Raw genomic sequence first — 22,075 nt, 5'->3', positions numbered from 1 at the left:
ACAACTTTCATAGCAACAAATTATCAATTTACAAAACTCAAAGTCAACACATCGTACCTCACAGTCATTTAAGCTGGCATGACTTTAAAGTACACACAAACATGAAGCAGCCCATTGGAACTATTTGATTTATGTTAAACAGCACTATGGAATTTAAACATTCGTATGCTCAACCAAACCCTATTCCTAGCCAGTCAGTCGGCTCACTGATCAGCTTACAGATATCCTTCCAACATATACTGCTCAGCTAAATTTAATATTTTTTTAAATAAATCTTATTTCAAGTAAATTTCCTGAGCTGAAAAGAACTACAACAAAATAACACCAAAAACAGCCCTGTGCCATAAAAGGCACTAGTTGTATTTAGTGAATTCTGCCTCTCACAAGAACCTTCTACAGAGGGAACCAAGGCGGCAAACCCATGAAGGCCTTGAGTCCAGCAAGGGCCACAAAGCAGCATGTCACAAAGAAATTGTTTTTCTCCTCCTTTTGATGGGTTATGCTTTCAAGTCAGGAAATTAGAAACAGGTGTGCCAGAGGGCACACACATCCTCGCTCCACACTGAAAAACACGCGTTTTCAATTTTCAAACATGAAAGAGACTCCTGTTGAATGAAAGAAGAAATGAAAATCCAGCCCTGTTTCTGTGAACCATATGAAGGGAGCTTAGAAAGTCTTTGACAGGTTGCTCAACTTACCCCCTCTCCAACTGACAGCAGGTAGTACTCCACAATAGGAAGGAAAAGGCATTCTTTCAAGTGAGAACAATCAAAGGGAGAACTACATCAAGGATAGCAGGATTGGCATTTTAACCCATCACTTGATCTTATGTCTCTGTTTTTACCATTTCTTCACCTTGTGTTTTAAAATTAGAAGTCTGTTCTTTCACAAAACAACAAAGCAATGCAAAGTAAGTATCTAGCAAAAAATCTGAGAAATTAAAACATCAAAAGTACATCTTGGGGATCACTTTATCCATTATGTCCCAGGTCTACAATCTCTTTCAGAGAAAGACTTACCTTCCCTCCAGGATGTCCTCAGCTCTTCCAGAGGTTAGGGGCTGAAGGCATTTCAGTGAGTGTAGGAGAGTGATGGGTAGTGCTAAGATTAAAAACAACCGGTTTTGGTGAGATTTGGGGAGAGAAAGGTGGCAAGAAAAGGAGATGTACTGATGGCTGCAACAACAGTCAAGCCATCAGGTACACGAAGGCACCTGCAAGTGATCCTTTGGGAAGCACCACAGTGCACGTTCCCTAGGCGAATGGATGCAGCAGAGCCTCATTCTGTGCTAATAAGCCTTTTGCTATAGCCAATATGTCAACAATTTCTACATTGGCAAGAAAGTTTCCTATATTACCAAGGTCCCAGCTTCCATGTCCTGTGAGGACAAGGACTATGTTTTTAATTCTCTTTTATCATAACCAGGCTAGATCATAGAAACAGCCTCTAAACAGCTGCTGCTTTATTGCATAAGGCCAATTACAAGTCATCTTGCTGAGGAGCAAAATACCTGAACTCATGATGCGTGGAAAGACATCCTTCATATCCTTTAAAATTAGGTTTGGAAGAATAATAATACATAAAAATGTTCATTACAAAATATTAAATGAACAAAGCGCAATACAAGCTAAGCAGTATTCCCACTTTTGTTTAATAGCAAAAGTCCACCGAAAATATTAATAGTGACTACCACAGGATGGCAAAAATTATCGGTCTCATTTTCCAAATTCTATCAATGAGCATGCATTATTTCACAAACAGGAAAAAAAATCTACTCATTTAAAATCTCTAAGATACACGTAACATGTCGCACTGAATGAAAGGAAAAAATCCACTCATTTAAAATCTCTAAGATATATCAATTGCCGTCACATTGAACTGGTTTCTTAGAAAATGGTCTGGCATCATTCAGAATTCTACATAATTTTGCACCATCAGTGACTTTACTTATATAAAGAGCAAGAAGCAATATATTAAAAGTTAATCAGATATGAAGTGACCTAATTAGAGTATGCAACAAACTCAGAATAGAATTCCCATCCCAGAAAATTACTTCAGTTCTTAGAAATGTGCTGCTCGTTTATATACTCTGCTATCTGTAAATGAATATTATTTTTCCCACCCCCAACAACCAAACAGTCCAAAGAGTCAAGTGCTTTTAAGATAATGTTTACAAACGTTAGGGTTTTATCTAGGCTCACATCTAGAAGTCATAAGTCACAAGAAGATTTCCCATGGCATTATTCCCACCCCCACATACTATGTCTCAAAGTATTTCAGCTCCAGTGGCAGCTCCTAGTTCTCAGCATTTTAAGAATCTTGTTGAGTGTGACAAAATTATGAAGGTTTATTCTTTCACAAGGATAAGAAACTTCTGAGAAGCCAGTGTCAGCCTGCCCAACAAGGCAGATTAAGGAATCAAAGTGGACTAAAGATTCTGGATGTCACCACCAGGACCAAGAGCAATGTATTTAACTCCTTGACTAGTTTTGCTTCTCAGAGTCTGGATCATTGCTCACCGTGCCAGAACACTCTCAGAGAAGAAAGAGCTATCTTCATGTATCTTCTAAAAGTATGATTATCTCCCTACTCAAGAGTCCCCCTTTCATACCAAAGAAAATGTCTAACCACCACCACCTAAGTCCCCAAATTAAACCCCATACACCTCACACTCAATCATCTTCTTCAGGCATCCTCTGCTCTTATCCAGAATATACCACTCTTAGCCCCTCATCTGCCTTACTCTCAGCCTTCACTCATCTGGGTTTCACTGGCTCACCCCACCGCAATGTATTTGTTTGTCATTCATATTCATTCACACTCATTCAACAGTTCTAGGTAATAAGCAACATTCACACATCAATGAACAAAGCTGATGAAAATCCCAACCCCTAAGGAGTTTAGAGCAGGGTAGAAAATAAAAAGAAAATAGCAAAGAACTAAAAATAGAACTACCATTTGACCCAGCAATCCCATTACGGGGTATATACTCAAAGGAAAATAAATTGTTCTACCAAAAAGACCAGGCACTCACATGTTCATCATAGTATTATTCCCTATAGCAAAGACCTGGGATCAACTTAGATACCTATCAATGGTGAATTAAAAACATAAAATGTGGTACATATATACCATAGAACGCTACGCAGCCATAGAAAAGAACAAAAAAACATATCCTCTGCAGCAACATGGATGTAGCTGGAGGCCATTATCCTAAGCAAATTAATGCAGAAACAGAAAACCAAACACCACATGTTCTCACTTACATATGGCAGCTAAACATTGGGTACATATGGACATAAAGATAGGAACAATAGACAATGAGGACTATTAGAGTAGGGAGACAAGAAGAGGCACAAGGGTTGAAAACTATCTACTGGGTACCAGACTCACTATCCGGGTGATGGGATCAATCATACCACAACTTAGTATCATGCAATATACTCATGTAACAAACCTGCATATGTACCCATGAATCTACAGTAAAAGTTGAAATTAAAAGAAAGAAAAATAAAGGAACAACTCAAATTAGAAAATAAAACCAATTTTTTTAAAAGAAAATTGTTTAAAGATATAAAATATTAGATAATCATACTTGCTATGGGAAAAAAACAAAATATGAAAGGGAGACGGGAAATGTTGGCTGAAGGAAGAACTCCATGTTCACATAGGATGGCTGGGGAAGAGCTCATCGAGGTGACTTATTTGAATAAAGGCCTGATGAGATGGCGGGGGGGGTGGGGGGCTTAAGACACTGAGGGTGAAGAGCTAAAGGAGAAGCAGCAGCTTGACAAAGGCCCTAAGGCGGGAGTGTGCATGGCATGTGTGAAGTACCGCAAGGCAGCCAACATAGCTGGAATTGTGTGAGCAAGGGAAGAAAAGCAAGAGCTTCTGAGGGGAAGCTGAGAAGTATCTCCAACAAGGCCTTATAGACCCTTCATAAGGACTTTGGCTTTCCCATTTATTAAGAAGCGAAGTGGCTGAACAGTTCAAAATAGAGGTATGACATCATCTGAGTTCGGTTTGAACACCAGCTCCAGGGTTGAGAACCAAATAAAGGGGGAAAGGGGCAAAAAGCAAGAAACCAGCTAGGAGGATAGCAATGATCCAGATAAGAGATAATGGCACCACAGAACTGTTGGTGGCCATTAACGTGCTGAGAAGTGGTCAGATTTTAAATATATTCAGGGAGGAGAGCAGACAAAGTTTGTTGCTGAATTGGATGTGACTGAGATAGAAAAGAGGGTCAAGGATGAACCCAAAATTTTGACTTGAGCCACTGGAATTGACTCTGTTGTGGGGAAAATATTTCAAGAGAACAGGTTTAGGGTTAGGCAAGAGCTCATATTTGGACATGCTAAATAGATGTCTGTTATACATACAAGTGGAGATTTTACCAAGCACTTGAATTATAACTCATTTCTGGAGAGAGGCCCAGGATGGAGATAAAACTGTGGGCATCATCAGCACATAGGTGGTACTTAGCCATCAGACTGGATGAGACACAAAGGGAGCAGGCACACAAAGAAAGGGAGAAGAGGTTCAAGGACCAGGCACTGAGGCACTCCAACACTGAGAGGTCAAAGAGGTGAGGACTATTAACAAAGGAGACTGAGAAGGAGCAGCCAGTGAGGTGGCTGGACAAACAGGAGAGTGTGGTCCCTGGAAGTCTATTAAGGACAGTATTTACAGGAGGAGCAAGTTACTTGAGCAACCGTGTCAAATGCTACTTATAATCACATGACTTGATGGGGGGCGGAGCAAGATGGCCGAATAGGAACAGCTCCAGTCTCCAACTCCCAGCGCGAGCGACACAGAAGACCGGTGATTTCTGCATTTTCAACTGAGGTACTGGGGTCATCTCACTAGGGAGTGCCGGACAATCGGTGCTGGTCAGCTGCTGCAGCCTGACCAGCGAGAGCTGAAGCAGGGCGAGGCATCGCCTCACCTGGAAGCGCAAGGGGGAAGGGGATCCGTTTTCCTAGCCAGGGGAACTGAGACACACAACACCTGGAAAATCGGGTAACTCCCACCCCAATACTGCGCTGTAAGCATACAGGCACACCAGAATATATCCCACACCTGGCCGGGAGGGTCCCACGCCCACGAAGCCTCCCTCACTGCTAACACAGCAGTCTGCCGCGATCTATCCGCAAGGCAGCAGCGAGGCTGGGGGAGGGGCGCCCGCCATTGCTGAGGCTTAAGTAGGTAAACAAAGCCGCTGGGAAGCTCGAACTGGGTGGAGCTCACAGCAGCTCAAGGAAGCCTGCCTGTCTCTGTAGTCTCCATCTCTGGGGACAGCGCACACCTGAAGACCAACAGGGGAAGTAGCAGGAGCCGGTGCAGACGCGAACGACTCTGTCTGACAGCTTTGGGGAGAGCCGTGGATCTCCCAACGCGGAGGTTGAGATCTGAGAACGGACAGACTGCCTGCTCAGGTGTGTCCCTGACCCCTGAGTAGCCTAGCTGGGAGACATCCCCCACTAGGGGCAGTCTGACACCCCACACCTCACAGGGTGGAGTACACCCCTGAGAGGAAACTTCCAAAGGAAGAATCAGACAGGTACACTCGCTGTTCAGCAATATTCTATCTTCGGCAACCTCTGCTGTTGATACCCAGGCAAACAGGGTCTGGAGTGGACCTCAAGCAATCTCCAACAGACCAACAGACAGCCCTTCTGACTGTAAGAAGGAAAACTATCAAACAGGAAGGACACCTATACCAAAACCGCATCAGTACGTCACCACCATCAAAGACCAGAGACAGATAAAACCACAAAGATGGGGAAGAAGCAGGGCAGAAAAGCTGGAAATTCAAAAAATAAGAGCGCATCTCCCCCTGCAAAGGAGCGCAGTCCATCGCCAGCAACGGATCAAAGCTGGTCAGAGAATGACTTGGACGAGAGGAGAGAAGAAGGCTTCAGTCCATCAAACTTATCAGAGCTAAAGGAGGAATTACGTACCCAGCGCAAAGAAACTAAAAATCTTGAAAAAAGAGTGGAAGAATTGACAGCTAGACTCATTAATGCAGAGAAGATCATAAACGAAATGACAGAGATGAAAACCATGACACGAGAAATACGTGACAAATGCACAAGCTTCAGTAACCGACTCGATCAACTGGAAGAAAGAGTATCAGCGATTGAAGATCAAATGAATGAAATGAAGCGAGAAGAGAAACCAAAAGAAAAAAGAAGAAAAAGAAATGAGCAAAGCCTGCAAGAAGTATGGGACTACGTAAAAAGACCAAATCTACGCCTGATTGGGGTGCCTGAAAGTGAGGGGGAAAATGGAACCAAGTTGGAAAACACTCTTCAGGAAATCATCCAGGAGAACTTCCCCAACCTAGTAGGGCAGGCCAACATTCAAATTCAGGAAATACAGAGAACGCCACAAAGATACTCCTCCAGAAGAGCAACTCCAAGACACATAATTGCCAGATTCACCAAAGTTGAAATGAAGGAAAAAATCTTAAGGGCAGCCAGAGAGAAAGGTCGGGTTACCCACAAAGGGAAGCCCATCAGACTAACAGCAGATCTCTCGGCAGAAACTCTACAAGCCAGAAGAGAGTGGGGGCCAATATTCAACATTCTTAAAGAAAAGAATTTTAAACCCAGAATTTCATATCCAGCCAAACTAAGTTTCATAAGTGAAGGAGAAATAAAATCCTTTACAGATAAGCAAATGCTTAGAGATTTTGTCACCACCAGGCCTGTCTTACAAGAGACCCTGAAGGAAGCCCTAAACATGGAAAGGAACAACCGGTACCAGCCATCGCAAAAACATGCCAAAATGTAAAGACCATCGAGGCTAGGAAGAAACTGCACCAACTAACGAGCAAAATAACCAGTTAATATCTAATGGCAGGATCAAGTTCACACATAACAATATTAACCTTAAATGTTAATGGACTAAATGCTCCAATTAAAAGACACAGACTGGCAAACTGGATAAAGAGTCAAGACCCATCAGTCTGCTGTATTCAGGAGACCCATCTCACATGCAGAGACATACATAGGCTCAAAATAAAGGGATGGAGGAAGATCTACCAAGCAAATGGAGAACACAAAAAAGCAGGGGTTGCAATCCTTGTCTCTGATAAAACAGACTTTAAACCATCAAAGATCAAAAGAGACAAAGAAGGCCATTACATAATGGTAAAGGGATCAATTCAACAGGAAGAGCTAACTCTCCTAAATATATATGCACCCAATACAGGAGCATCCAGATTCATAAAGCAAGTCCTTAGGGACTTACAAAGAGACTTAGACTCCCATACAATAATAATGGGAGACTTCAACACTCCGCTGTCAACATTAGACAGATCAACGAGACAGAAAGTTAACAAGGATATCCAGGAATTGAACTCATCTCTGCACCAAGTGGACCTAATAGACATCTATAGAACTCTCCACCCCAAATCAACAGAATATACATTCTTCTCAGCACCACATCGCACTTATTCCAAAATTGACCACATAATTGGAAGTAAAGCACTCCTCAGCAAATGTAAAAGAACAGAAATTATAACAAACTGTCTCTCAGACCACAGTGCAATCAAACTAGAACTCAGGACTAAGAAACTCAATCAAAACCGCTCAACTACATGGAAACTGAACAACCTGCTCCTGAATGACTACTGGGTACATAACGAAATGAAAGCGGAAATAAAGATGTTCTTTGAAACCAATGAGAACAAAGATACAACATACCAGAATCTCTGGGACACATTTAAAGCAGTGTGTAGAGGGAAATTTATAGCACTAAATGCCCACAAGAGAAAGCAGGAAAGATCTAAAATTGACACTCTAACATCACAATTAAAAGAACTGGAGAGGCAAGAGCAAACACATTCAAAAGCTAGCAGAAGGCAAGAAATAACTAAGATCAGAGCCGAACTGAAGGAGATAGAGACACAAAAAACCCTCCAAAAAATCAATGAATCCAGGAGTTGGTTTTTTGAAAAGATCAACAAAATTGACAGACCGCTAGCAAGGCTAATAAAGAAGAAAAGAGAGAGGAATCAAATAGATGCAATAAAAAATGATAAAGGGGATATCACCACTGACCCCACAGAAATACAAACTACCATCAGAGAATACTATAAACGCCTCTACGCAAATCAACTAGAAAATCTAGAAGAAATGGATAATTTCCTGGACACTTACACTCTCCCAAGGCTAAACCAGGAAGAAGTTGAATCCCTGAATAGACCAATAGCAGGCTCTGAAATTGAGGCAACAATTAATAGCCTACCCACCAAAAAAAGTCCAGGACCAGATGGATTCACAGCTGAATTCTACCAGAGGTACAAGGAGGAGCTGGTACCATTCCTTCTGAAACTATTCCAATCAATAGAAAAAGAGGGAATCCTCCCTAACTCATTTTATGAGGCCAACATCATCCTGATACCAAAGCCTGGCAGAGACACAACAAAAAAAGAGAATTTTAGACCAATATCCCTGATGAACATTGATGCAAAAATTCTCAATAAAATACTGGCAAACCGGATTCAGCAGCACATCAAAAAGCTTATCCACCATGATCAAGTGGGCTTCATCCCTGGGATGCAAGGCTGGTTCAACATTCGCAAATCAATAAACGTAATCCAGCATATAAACAGAACCAAAGACAAGAACCACATGATTGTCTCAATAGATGCAGAAAAGGCTTTTGACAAAATTCAACAGCCCTTCATGCTAAAAACGCTCAATAAATTCGGTATTGATGGAACGTATCTCAAAATAATAAGAACCATTTATGACAAACCCACAGCTAATATCATACTGAATGGGCAAAAACTGGAAAAATTCCCTTTGAAAACTGGCACAAGACAGGGATGCCCTCTCTCACCACTCCTATTCAACATAGTGTTGGAAGTTCTGGCTAGGGCAATCAGGCAAGAGAAAGAAATCAAGGGTATCCAGTTAGGAAAAGAAGAAGTCAAATTGTCCCTGTTTGCAGATGACATGATTGTATATTTAGAAAACCCCATCGTCTCAGCCCAAAATCTCCTTAAGCTGATAAGCAACTTCAGCAAAGTCTCAGGATACAAAATTAATGTGCAAAAATCACAAGCATTCTTATACACCAGTAACAGACAAGCAGAGAGCCAAATCAGGAATGAACTTCCATTCACAATTGCTTCAAAGAGAATAAAATACCTAGGAATCCAGCTTACAAGGGATGTAAAGGACCTCTTCAAGGAGAACTACAAACCACTGCTCAGTGAAATCAAAGAGGACACAAACAAATGTAAGAACATACCATGCTCATGGATAGGAAGAATCAATATCGTGAAAATGGCCATACTGCCCAAGGTTATTTATAGATTCAATGCCATCCCCATCAAGCTACCAATGAGTTTCTTCACAGAATTGGAAAAAACTGCTTTAAAGTTCATATGGAACCAAAAAAGAGCCCGCATTGCCAAGACAATCCTACGTCAAAAGGACAAAGCTGGAGGCGTCACGCTACCTGACTTCAAACTATACTACAAGGCTACAGTAACCAAAACAGCATGGTACTGGTACCAAAACAGAGCTATAGACCAATGGAACAGAACAGAGTCCTCAGAAATAATACCGCACATCTACAGCCATCTGATCTTTGACAAACCTGAGAGAAACAAGAAATGGGGAAAGGATTCCCTATTTAATAAATGGTGCTGGGAAAATTGGCTAGCCATAAGTAGAAAGCTGAAACTGGATCCTTTCCTTACCCCTTATACGAAGATTAATTCAAGATGGATTAGAGACTTAAATGTTAGACCTAATACCATAAAAACCCTAGAAGAAAATCTAGGTAGTACCATTCAGGACATAGGCATGGGCAAGGACTTCATGTCTAAAACACCAAAAGCAACGGCAGCAAAAGCAAAAATTGACAAATGGGATCTAATTAAACTAAAGAGCTTTTGCACAGCAAAAGAAACTACCATCAGAGTGAACAGGCAACCTACAGAATGGGAGAACATTTTTGCAACCTACTCATCTGACAAAGGGCTAATATCCAGAATCTACAAAGAACTCAAACAAATATACAAGAAAAAAACAAACAACCCCATCAAAAAGTGGGCAAAGGATATGAACAGACATTTCTCAAAAGAAGACATTCATACAGCCAACAGACACATGAAAAAATGCTCATCGTCACTCGCCATCAGAGAAATGCAAATCAAAACCACAATGAGATACCATCTCACACCAGTTAGAATGGCAATCATTAAGAAGTCAGGAAACAACAGGTGTTGGAGAGGATGTGGAGAAATAGGAACACTTTTACACTGTTGGTGGGATTGTAAACTAGTTCAACCATTATGGAAAACAGTATGGCAATTCCTCAAGGATCTAGAACTAGATGTACCATATGACCCAGCCATCCCACTACTGGGTATATACCCAAAGGATTATAAATTATTCTACTACAAAGACACATGCACACGTATGTTTATTGCGGCACTATTCACAATAGCAAAGACTTGGAATCAACCCAAATGTCCATCTGTGACAGACTGGATTAAGAAAATGTGGCACATATACACCATGGAATACTATGCAGCCATAAAAAAGGATGAGTTTGCATCCTTTGTAGGGACATGGATGCAGCTGGAAACCATCATTCTTAGCAAACTATCACAAGAACAGAAAACCAAACACCGCATGTTCTCACTCATAGGTGGGAACTGAACAATGAGATCACTTGGACTCGGGAAGGGGAACATCACGCACTGGGGCCTATCATGGGGGGGGGGAGGGGGGTGGAGGGAGGGATTGCATTGGGGAGTTATACATGATATAAATGATGAATTGATGGGTGCTGACGAGTTGATGGGTGCAGCACACCAACATGGCATAAGTATACATATGTAACAAACCTGCACGTTATGCACATGTACCCTAGAACTTAAAGTATAATAAAAAAAAAAAAAAAGAAAATTATTTAAAAAAAAATAATAATAATAATAATCACATGACTTTAGAGGTAACTGTTAATCTTGACAAGAACAGACTGATGGAGTGGTAGAGGAGAGGTCCGACTGAAGTAGAATAAAAGTGAGTGAGAGGAGAGAACTAAAGAAAATAATAAACCTCAATGAGTATAGAAAATTCCTTGAGGTTTCACCTTGAAGGGTTGCTAAGAAACGGGGAGAGGGCTAGAAGGAAGACTGGAACCCTAGGTGACCTGCACTGAGTCCTCAGTAGAATAGGCCTTGTATTCACCAAGAGTGCCTGTGACACACACAGTACAAGAATAACTGCTGCTAAATAGAAGCTGAAGCATGGATTCCTGCCTGCCTTCCACATATCCTTAAACAGCAATGGCCACATGGCATCTGTAAATATCTCAGCAGTGGTCTCCCATCGGCTTCTGCTGTCACATAACTCCCCTCTCACAGAGAAGGCTGTCTTGTGCCCTCCTGACACAGGTCCCCGGGCACGAGTTTTCTAACACAGTCCCATAGATAATCTCCCACAGAGGGGCAGAGGAAGACCTCTGGCTGTTCATTAAGTTGAGAAATCAAAAAGGAATGGCATATTCTCCTAGCCCTTGAGGAAGAAACTAATCACTAGCTCAGAAATATTGAGGCATAAGGCTGTTCTCAATTTTTGTATTTTTTTAATCCCATTTACTTTTGAAGCTACTCCTGGCAAGTCCTGACCACAGCCCTCTCGGTCCTCAGGTTTCTAGAAATGCCCAGAGCCAAGACCTTGGAAAGCAAAGAACTGAGAAAATCAGAAATCCTTTGGCCTCACGGCAGAAACAAGGTAGCAGGTCTTTCTTCATGCCAGAACACTTTAAGGAGGGGGAATGACACCTACATCTTCTGATCTTAGTCAATTGCCATCAGTGCCCCTGTACTCACTGTTTCCAGCACTTTTTGAGGCCAAGGTGGGAGGATCACTTGAGCCCAGGAGTTCAAGACCAGCCCGGGCAACACAGCAAGACCCTGTCTCTACAAAAAAATTAAAAATTAGCCAGATGTGATGGTGTGCACCTGTAGTCCTACCTACTTGGAAGGCTGAGGCAGGAGGATCACTTGAGCCCAGAAGTCCAAGGTTGCAACGAGCCATGATCACACCCTGCGTTCACTCCAGCCTAGGCGACAGAGGGTTTTTTTGTTTTTTTTTTTTTTTTAACTGACACAGGATAGGCAAAGGAGGTTTTTGTTTTTTTTAAAAAAACAGAAAAAGAAAAAAAAGTAAAGAAAAAAGAACTGTATGGACAAGTAACAGAAAAGCAATGTTAAGGTAAACCAAAGCATAAACTTAATCTCTTGCATTTTTCCCCTCCTTCTGTTCTTCTAATCTTCAATCTGCTCTTCCTTTCCACAGCCAGAGACAGATCCCAGATATATCTTACATTATGCATTTGCTGTGTTACTGAAAAATTATGTGTGAATCCAAATTTGGTAAATTGAATCATATTTTAAAATCCTATTTAAAGAAAGTCCATGGTGAATAATCTGTTTGAAAAAGTAAGCATTCTTCTCAGAGGAAGGACCCACACATACATTTCTTAATTTTTATTTGTATACTGGGCACTCACCCTATATAAGGCTGTGTGTCAGGCACTCAGGAAACACAAATATACCCACAGCCCTCCTTTCCTTAAGAGTTTATCTTACTGCCTCAAGAGAGTCTGAAACAAATTATTTATCTTCAAGAAAAAGCTGAGAATAAGAAAAGCTTTTACTATAATTTATCAATTCTAAAATATACTTTTTTCACATTTTTAAACTTCTGGATTCAGGAGGTGTGTTATAACTGATGCATCCTCCCATGTTATCCTCCAGGCTGCAGTGGTGACAGAGCTGCCACTGACTCTAGATGCAAGCAGTTTGCAAGTGTTGACCCGTCAGTTATGTGCCATGTTGGAACTACATGTGTTGAGTTAAACTGTTGTTCAAAATGTGTTCAGAAGGATTACAGTATGATATAGAATTCAAATTAAAAATAATTGTACACATAGAAAGGTATGGAAATGGCAATGAGGCATGACTTTGTTATCAGTGAAGCAAATACTTCTCACTGGTGGAACATTCCTAATTCTATATTTTCCTGTAAAGCAACCACTATGCATTAAGTGATGACAAGGCAGTGTGTTATACTTTAATTGACAGTCTTTCATTTCCTTAGTGGTATAAAAATTACAGTGTATCTGATAAAGGATGATGACTCAGATTCAATGGAATAAGGTAAGTATTGAGCCCCTACTCTGGGAAAAGAAATGCACTAAAAGCCGTGTGTATGTCAACTTACTTATCCCTTACAGTAATGGTAGATATTATTCTGGTTTTACAAATAACCCCTTGCCCAGGCTCCACAGCTAGTGGGTCTGGAAGAGTCTGGACAGGAATCCTTGTGTCTGCTCTACTCTATCCCTAGCTAGGCAAATTCCTATGATGCCAGAACATTAGTCAGAGTTTGAAAGGTCAGCTCCTGCTACTCCACCCCCTCTCCTCCAGTCCTTACTCATTTCTCCCCACCCAGTGATGAGAACAAGATGCTAGAGTTTATCCCTCAGGCTAATGACCAAATCACCCATCTGGCCTTGGGAGAGCCCTATCCTAACCATAACTAACTATCTTTTCTCTGCTTTTCAATTACCACCTTCTAATATATATAAACCTAAAATGGATTTTCTGCAGCAGCCTAAGGCACAAGTCTTCTCTATTTTGGCCAAACAGTTGCAAAATCCAGTGCTCCACCTTTCTTCTGACTTGATCACCCAACTCTGCCATGTGTTTCCATTGTCAACTTCTTAGCAACAGCCCCATGAGAAACAAGAGTGAAGCAATCACACAAACTCCAATGGACAGGAGGGACTGGAGATTTAGTCTATCATCCCCAGGTTCTGTGGGCTGATGAAGGTTAGTCTTTTAGCTTGGGAAGCGTATAACATGACAAGCTGGGTATCTAAGTTAAAAAGCTACACTGGATGTCATGAACTGGAAAGCTAAAGGTATCTTTAGTCATATAAAACTATCTTCAACTGACACAGGATAGGCAAAGGAGGAAATATTCAAAAGGAATGGAGAAAAACCTCAATTTTACAATTTTAACTTTATCTACCCATTCTTTGCATTCTACTTAATAGAATCAAATCCATGAGAGAGAACAATCCCGAGAGAGAACAGTATGTTTTTATTCCAACTTGCACATCACCTATTTTTAAAATAACAGTAGGGGAGTGGTGGACTCGGAAATCTCTTTTCCAAATTGACACAAGCAGGCAGGCTCTCAGGATTTCAGTTTAGAATAGAATCCAGTTCTCCTAACATCTAGATATGAAAGTAATGTCTAAACAATAACCTATCTCACTGAACAACATATTGACCAAAATAAAACTCTTATAATACATGATTCCAACTGTGATTTCTTTGGGAAAATCCAAATGAAACGATGAATTTGTCTTTGGTTTGTTCAAATACTACAATTTTCCATAGACACAGGGCCATACTAAATTATGTTCACAGCCTAATTTGTCAACATTATGCATCAAGGTTTTCATGTGCCATGAATATTAAATTAAATTTAAAAATTAACTCATATTATATTATGCTCATTTCTTCAAAAATGACTAAAAACAATTTTTTGACCATTAAAGTAGTATGGATTCGATTCAACCTTAATTCATCTTTAGACTTCTCCTGAGAGGCCAATGGCTCACAACCATGTTTTTCCACTGATGCAAGAAATGGAGCTAGGTCAGGAGGCTGCTAAGACAAGCAGGCATAGGAACACGAGTCTGAAAGAACAGAGTCAGGAAAGAAGAAACAGAAAGAAACCACAAATATGAGAATGGTGCCAAGATTTCAAGTCTGAGCAAAGGATAGGAGAATAAGAGCAATAAAAGAGATAGAGGACACAGGAGAAAGGTGGCACAGGGTGGGATGAAGAATGAAATGTTCTGTTGAACCTGAGTCTGATATGTATACATAGCACCTATAGGAACATGTCCACCAGAAAGTCAGAAAGGACTCACTACACCTCAAAAGTCCAAAGTAGATACAGACATGGAAGCCAATCCCGAGAGAGAACAGCTGAAATCATGAGAACGCAGAGATAACCAGAAATCAGCAGAAGAAATCACAGAATTCACCAAAGACCCAACCCTGGGGCTGTTGGTAATGGGAGGACAGAGGAGTAAGAATCTGTGAAGAAGGCCAAGATGGAACAGGTCAGAGAGGCAGACAAACCAAGAGGGTTCCAGGATCTATGCTACATGCAAAAAGAAAAGTCACCTGCATCAGAGATCGCAGAAAGAGTAGGCAGAAAACAGGATAAGAGGGCCACTGGACTAGGTGCTTTGTTACTGTGGTGGGGCAGAGACCAATGTGATAAGAAATTGGAGAGAGAAAGGTAGGAAAAGAAGCCATATTTGTCTACTCTCCCAATAAAGCCTGAGACTGTTAGAGAGAAAGGGATAGGACTGTAACTTGAAGGATAACATGAAACAAGAATGAATCAATATTATTTTGTCAACCAGAGGTATCACCACATAATGAGAAAAGGCTTTATGTACATCTGGCACAGGTATGATTAAAGTATGGAAATAGACAACAATCATTCTGCCTATTAAAACTCTCCCTGTCCACCATTTCCCATCTCCTGCACACACACACACACACACACACACACACACACACACACACACTTTGTACTAAATAATGCCTTTACAATACAGATATAAAAAGAGGACCTGTATTACAATGAAAGCGTCATTCAAGGACTGAATGTCATAAACTATATATTTGGAAATGCACCTTGTAAGTTTTACATCAACATTTTACCCAAGAGATTATCTGTTAATTTTTGAAATGATCTGCTACTTTTATGTCTTTTGTTGTCTAAACTTGGCAGCATCACGGATCATTAGAAAAAAATCTATCTATAAAAATATAATTAACCATAGTTAACTCCAGAGTTGTACTGAAAATAATAGTGGGCCGGGCGCAGTGGCTTACGCCTGTAATCTGACCACTTTGGGAGGCCAAAGAGGGCGGATCACTTGAGGTCAAGAGTTCAAGACCACCCTGGCCAACATGGCAAAACCCGGTCTCTACTAAAAATACAAAAAATTAGCCAGGTGTGGTAGTGCACACCTATAATCCCAACTACTTGGAAGACTGAGAATCACTTTAACCCGGGAGGCAGAAGTTGTAGTGAGCCAAGATCACACCACTGCTCCAGCCTGGGGACAGAGTGAGACTCTGACTCAAAAAAAAGAAAAGAAAAGAAAAGAAAATGTTAGCAAAGTATAGTATTTACACTGTGATACTAAACAACCCTTAAAACCTCCCAAATACTGAAGATCTGTCCCACATCCATACACTGTCATAGCACATGCTCTATGTTTACCTATCAATATTGCTTTTAATCATTAAATGGTTGACAAGGTTGAAGTTATGAGAAATGGTTATGAAAGCAGCAAATACCTGAGGTACTCACAGCTGTGGAGTAGGGGTTATGAGCTCCAGTATTTTCAGCCCAGCAGCCACATCCATAAAGAGCAGCCTGGGGAAAAAAGAAAATAGATATAATATTTCAGAAATATCATATGTAATTATTAGTTTTCAACAGAAATCATACCCATCTAATAAAGCCTGGTTTAATAATGATATAAAACAACTAGGTGATAATACCAGAGGTTGTATATGACCCACCTGCACGATGCTTTTAATACTATCAAAACTATGTTTTCAGATATTCCATTCATCTAAAAACTTTCAGAAAATAGCAAAAGAAAGTTTCTTAGTGTCATCAGCAGTAATTTTTTCCTTCCCTGAAAAACTTCTCCCTTTAGTAATTTGTCAGCTAGTTGTTCTTCTGGCCCCTTAAAACCAATGTGGTTGGCTTAAAATAGTAGTTTTCAATCTAGGTGTGTGTCAGATTACTGGGGGAGCTTACTGATAAGAACCCTGATTCCTGGAAATTCTGATTTAGTGTCTGGGGAAGACCTGGGAATCAGTACTGTTAACCAGGGTCATGGGGTACTGGGATGCAGCTGGTCCTCCTGCCATGCTCTAGGAAATCCTGCTTCAAAAGGGCCTTTTCCATGTCTGTGCTGAACTGACACAAGAGGAAGTACAAACAGTCCTGTATCAAAGGGTTCAATATACACTCACCATTGTGCTAGAGTCAGCCAGATGAAAAGAAAGGAGGCTTTTTTTGCTTTAGGGAGGCAAAAAAGCCTCCTTTCTTTTGTTCAAGCTCATCACTTTGTTAGGTGGTAGAGCAGATTTATACATCTGAAACCATCAGGAACACAATAAGCTACTATGGTTTTATAAAAGATTAGGACGATCATTCCTATTTTGTTTTAATAATGCTATTTCTCTTCAATATCCACAATGACTTTTCTGACTTTAGGAGGGAAATCACAACTAATAACTTTTCCACTCCATAGTAAGAAGTAGAAATTAAAATTAAAAAAAAAAAAACCTAGCTAGCTAGCTATCATAGAAAAATACAAGGAGGCACGCTCAACAGTTCATTACTACATGGTTGATAAGAATGAGAAACTTGAAACAACCTAAATGTCAATCGGTAAGGAAATGGCTAAATAAACTCTGGCATGGCAGTACGTGGAATTCATTGCAAAGGTTAAAAATAAAAGAATTAAGCTTTTTAAAAAATCTTTAAGAACAAATATAGATGGATCTCCCAAACATATTGTTGAATTAGAAAAAAAAAAAGCAAACTACAATACATTCAGTATTCCCTGCCATTGATGGAGGAAAAAGATACTCCCATAAAGCAGTACTGATATTTCCTAGGAGTTCATTCTGAGGACTGGGGAATAGGCTAAGACTGGGGATGGTGAGCAGACTTCAGCTTTCTATGATATTCTGTTATTTTTTACAAGGGTCTTAGAAATCATTAGCTCCAATATTCTACCCAGAGCAGGAACCTCCATGAAACATCTGAGGCACTTCTGACACTGAGAACCTCACTACCCCATGTGGGAACACATTCCATTTTCAGACACTTTCCACTGGTAGCAAATATCTGCTGTATCATAACTTCCAACCACTAGTCCTGGCTCTGCTCTCTGGAAGTATTGTAACCTCCCCAGAAAGTCCTCCAATTTTTTAAAAACAGCTATTCTAGTTCTCTTTTCTAACCCAAAGAAACCCAAATTTGTGAGCTGTTCCCAAGACTTTGCGATGCACAAACCCACCACTCTCTCATGATTACCCTCCTAGAGATATAAGTCAGTGTCCCGGATAACCAGAGATGAAGCCTCCCATGTTCATGTGACCCACAGTTGCTGTCTCCAGATGTTACTGAAATACCCCTCTTAAAAGTAGAACCAAGAACTGAGCAGGATACTCTCAATATGGTAGACAGTGGGAAATCTGTTTACTGCCTCTGAAAACACCATGCTTCTAAAATACATGCTGGCTCAGGGTCAGTGTGGCAACTGAAAGCCCTTCAGAAGTGACTTAGAATATGAATTTATAAATAAACTAGCAGACCTGTGGGATAATTATTCAACTGGTACTTCCTAAAGCAAGTGCTGGATCAGCCAAAGTCTCAGAGAACACAAGAAATCAATGGAAGGAACCATTCTTCCTTCATTGAAAACTCTGAACTGCCCATCATCATCATCTTTTACATTTCCCACAATTAACATGACCAGGAGCCTGCTCTCAAAAAATAGTAAATAAGGTCCCAAGGACACCTCTTAGAAAGCCAGGGAAGGTCACCTTTCTAGAAAAGAACATTTACACTTACCCTTTGTTCCTTCCCTTTAAGAAAATTCCCTTTATGATACTCTTCCTTAGTCTCAAGACCTAAAACTGTCTTCCTCCTTAACCTTCTGAAATTCACTGGGCTAAGACAGTGATAGGTAAGATAAAAGAATTAGAGGTTGTCCATCTCTTATCCACTTCTTTGGATAAAATATGGCAAGCTTAAGCAAGCCTTTAAAAACAAATTTTTAAATTCTTATTTCTTTTTGGTAGTAAAACTGTATTAAAATTTTATTAAAGCTATTATGCAGTAAAATAAGGTCATATAAATGATATTATTATTAATCTTCTCTGGGCCATAGTTTCCTCTTCTATACAATAAGGATAATGAAAATACCTACCTCATATTGTCACAGGATCATGTGAATTAACATATTTGCTGAACACAGCAAGTGCTTAATTAACACTAGCTCTAGCTGTTATTACTAAGGGCTATAATATGTAATTTAAATGCATTTTGACATTGAATCTTCTACAAGTTTGCAAGGTAGCTGGTTATCCCCATTTTACAGAAATAGAAAGTGGAGCTGAAAGATGTTAAGTAACTTGTTCAAAGTAAGGGGCATGGTAAGTGGGGAGGTGGGATTAGAATAGAGGTTTACCTGTATCGAAAGTCCACACTTAACCAGTAAACTCAACCGCCTATTTGTGTGGGGGTGGGGCGAAGTTTAGGGGGACAAGTGAAATATAATAATTCCTTTCTCATGTCCAAACTATAAATTCAAATAATTACAGTAAGCTAAAGAAGCAAATAAGTTCTAATTCAAATTCCCATTTCTTATCTTTTTTTCTTCTGAGACAGAGTCTTGCTCAGTCTCCCAGGCTGGAGTGCAGTGGCATGTTTGGCTCACTGTAACCTCAGCCTCCCAGGTTCAAGCAATTCTCCTGCCTCAGCCTCCCCAAGTAGCTGGGATTACAGGTGTCAGCCATCATGCTCAGATAATTTTTGTTTTATTTTGACATGGAGTCTCAGTCTCACCCACACTGGAGTGCAGTAGCGAGATCTCAGCTCCCTGCAACCTCCGCCTCCCAGGTTCAAGCGATTCTCCTGCCTCAGCCCCCCAAGTAGCTGGGATTACAGGCTTGCACCACCACGCTCAGCTACTTTTTGTATTTTTTAGTAGAGACAGGTTTCACCATGTTGGCCAGGCTGGTCTTGAACTCCTGACTTCAAGTGATCTACCCGCATTGGCCTCCCAAAGTGCTCGGAATTACAGGATGAGCTACTGCATCTGGCCTAATTTTTGTATTTTCAGTAGAGATGGCATGAGCCAAAGTGCTGGGATTACAGAAAACAGTGAGAAAGTAATGGGGACTATAATGCATTGAAGGTGCCTCTGCTGGCTTTTCTCTCACCTTCTCTACCTCTCTTTCTCTATGAGGTTTCACCATGCTGGCCAGGTTGGTCTTGAACTCCTGAACTCAACTGATCTGCCCACCTCAGCCTCCAAAAGTGCTGGGATTACAGGAGTGAGCCACTGCGCCTGGCCTCAAATTGCCATTCACCATCTGCACTGCTATCACATATCTACAGCAGAGTAATATGCTAAAATTTTTAAATAGTTAATTGTGCATTTAACATACATTAAAAGTATCTAGTTTCAGCACACTTTAAAAAATAATTAGCCTTTGATATAACTTACTTTTGTATTTTGTTTCATTTGAGCTTGTCAAAAAGAACTGTTCTTTACCTCTCATCTGATACTTACATAGTTTCAAGTTTATTACATCTCCTCTATCCAAGCATTATAATCCAATTAAGCAACTGCATTTTCCTATAAGCCCTTTTACTCTTTTTTCAAACTCTCTCCTGATTTTATAACTCTCAGAAGCTAGGTATTCATAAACTAGCCAAGTGAGGCAAATCAACACATAAATTTTACAGAAGTATTTCTTTTGCTCAGGACAGTTCTAAGTGCAGGGGCAGAATAGCTTCAAGACTGTTAGACGTAATATCCTGCTAACATAGTCCAGAACCATCCTTAGTTCTGTTGTTGCTATTTTGCTAACCAAAACAAACAGAAAACAGTGAGAAAGTCATGGGGACTATAATGCATCAAAGGTGACTCTGCTGGCTTTTCTCTCACCTTCTCTACTAGGGTATCCAAATCTGATATGCCAAGCTTGATTTTCCTATTGCAAACTTGACAAATACACAGGACTTTATAACGTAAGAAAAATACCATGACCAGACAAAGGCTTTTACAATGAGTTCAAAGCATTGTACACACGTGGAGTAATCATTCCCTATACAGCCCCTTGTACACTAGGCAGAGTAGCACAAAACTCATTATTCTTCCCTTCCCCTTTTTCCTAGTCTAGGAATGTAAGCAGCTTAGAGCAGATCAAGCAACTTCACTTTGGGGTGTGCAGTGATATTCTCCATGAATTGGATCTCTCTGCTTCAAATAGTAACTAACCGTCATGAACAAAGTAACTGTGACATTGACTCTTCTTCAAATGTGACAAAGTACACAAAGCATAACAAGACACATTCCATGTATAAGATGCCACCCAAATACTGAGTTTAAATGAACCCTTGCAACTAGTCCATGAGAGTATCCAATTCATTTGTTTACTCAACAAATATTTATTAAGCCCACAAGTAATGTGCCAAAATTGGCTTATCCTCAGAAATCTTCCTAGATCAAATGGATTGTTAAATTTCATTCTCAGTATAAAACTAAAGATGGGAGATGGGGGGAGGGGCAAAGTGAAGAGGATGTGCAAATGAACTGGGGACAAGCAAATTTTACATAAATTAGAGCATCCCCCTTTCTAGATTTTTTAAGTGGTACCATGTGTTGGTGACCTGAAATACTGGTTATTTTATAAAACGGCTGAAATGCTTGATCAGAGGAGGGATGTAAAGGGCCAAATGTCACTATACATGGAATAGAGGAAATAAAAAATGTAACTCTAAAATCATTTATCTAACTAAAAAGCAAGCAGGATAGTCAAGTAGACCTTATTCCTAAAGAGAGTGATATTTACAGAGAGCAAATGGAAACTGGCACACATTTATGAAATTTCTACTAAATACCCAGGCCAGTGCCCAACCTGCTGAAAGTGGCAAAACTAGGATCACCCATTGTAAAGATGGGAAACAAACCAATTACTATGAGATACGTTTTCTTAAAAAGAATCTTAAAAAGGTATTTGGTTGATGATTCATACTAGATGTTAAAAAACAATTATATTCATTTTTTTCTAAAGAAAAAATGTTCCCACTGGTTAAAAAATTGTGAGTTGGACCGTGCACAGTGGCTCACGCCTGTAATCCCAGCATTTTGGGAGGTCGAGGCGGGTGGATCA

At 40.3% G+C, this 22,075-nt stretch overlaps 1 protein-coding gene across 3 annotated transcripts in view; it reads right to left on the bottom strand.

Annotated features, from left to right (window-relative positions):
* TASP1 (taspase 1) overlaps window positions 1-22,075 on the bottom strand; it is a 276,754-nt gene that overhangs the window by 137,045 nt on the left and 117,634 nt on the right. For all 3 annotated transcript variants that reach the window (XM_010355262.2, XM_030915488.1, XM_030915489.1), the window contains one exon: window positions 16,442-16,520. In XM_010355262.2, the coding sequence (XP_010353564.1) occupies window positions 16,442-16,520 (79 nt within the window). The remainder of the gene's footprint in view (window positions 1-16,441; window positions 16,521-22,075) is intronic.

Source organism: Rhinopithecus roxellana, chromosome 13 (genome assembly GCF_007565055.1).
Source record: "Rhinopithecus roxellana isolate Shanxi Qingling chromosome 13, ASM756505v1, whole genome shotgun sequence".
Taxonomy (NCBI): Eukaryota; Metazoa; Chordata; class Mammalia; order Primates; family Cercopithecidae; genus Rhinopithecus; species Rhinopithecus roxellana.
Note: the sequence above shows the minus strand (reverse complement) of the source record. Positions and strands in the feature narration are given on the sequence as shown.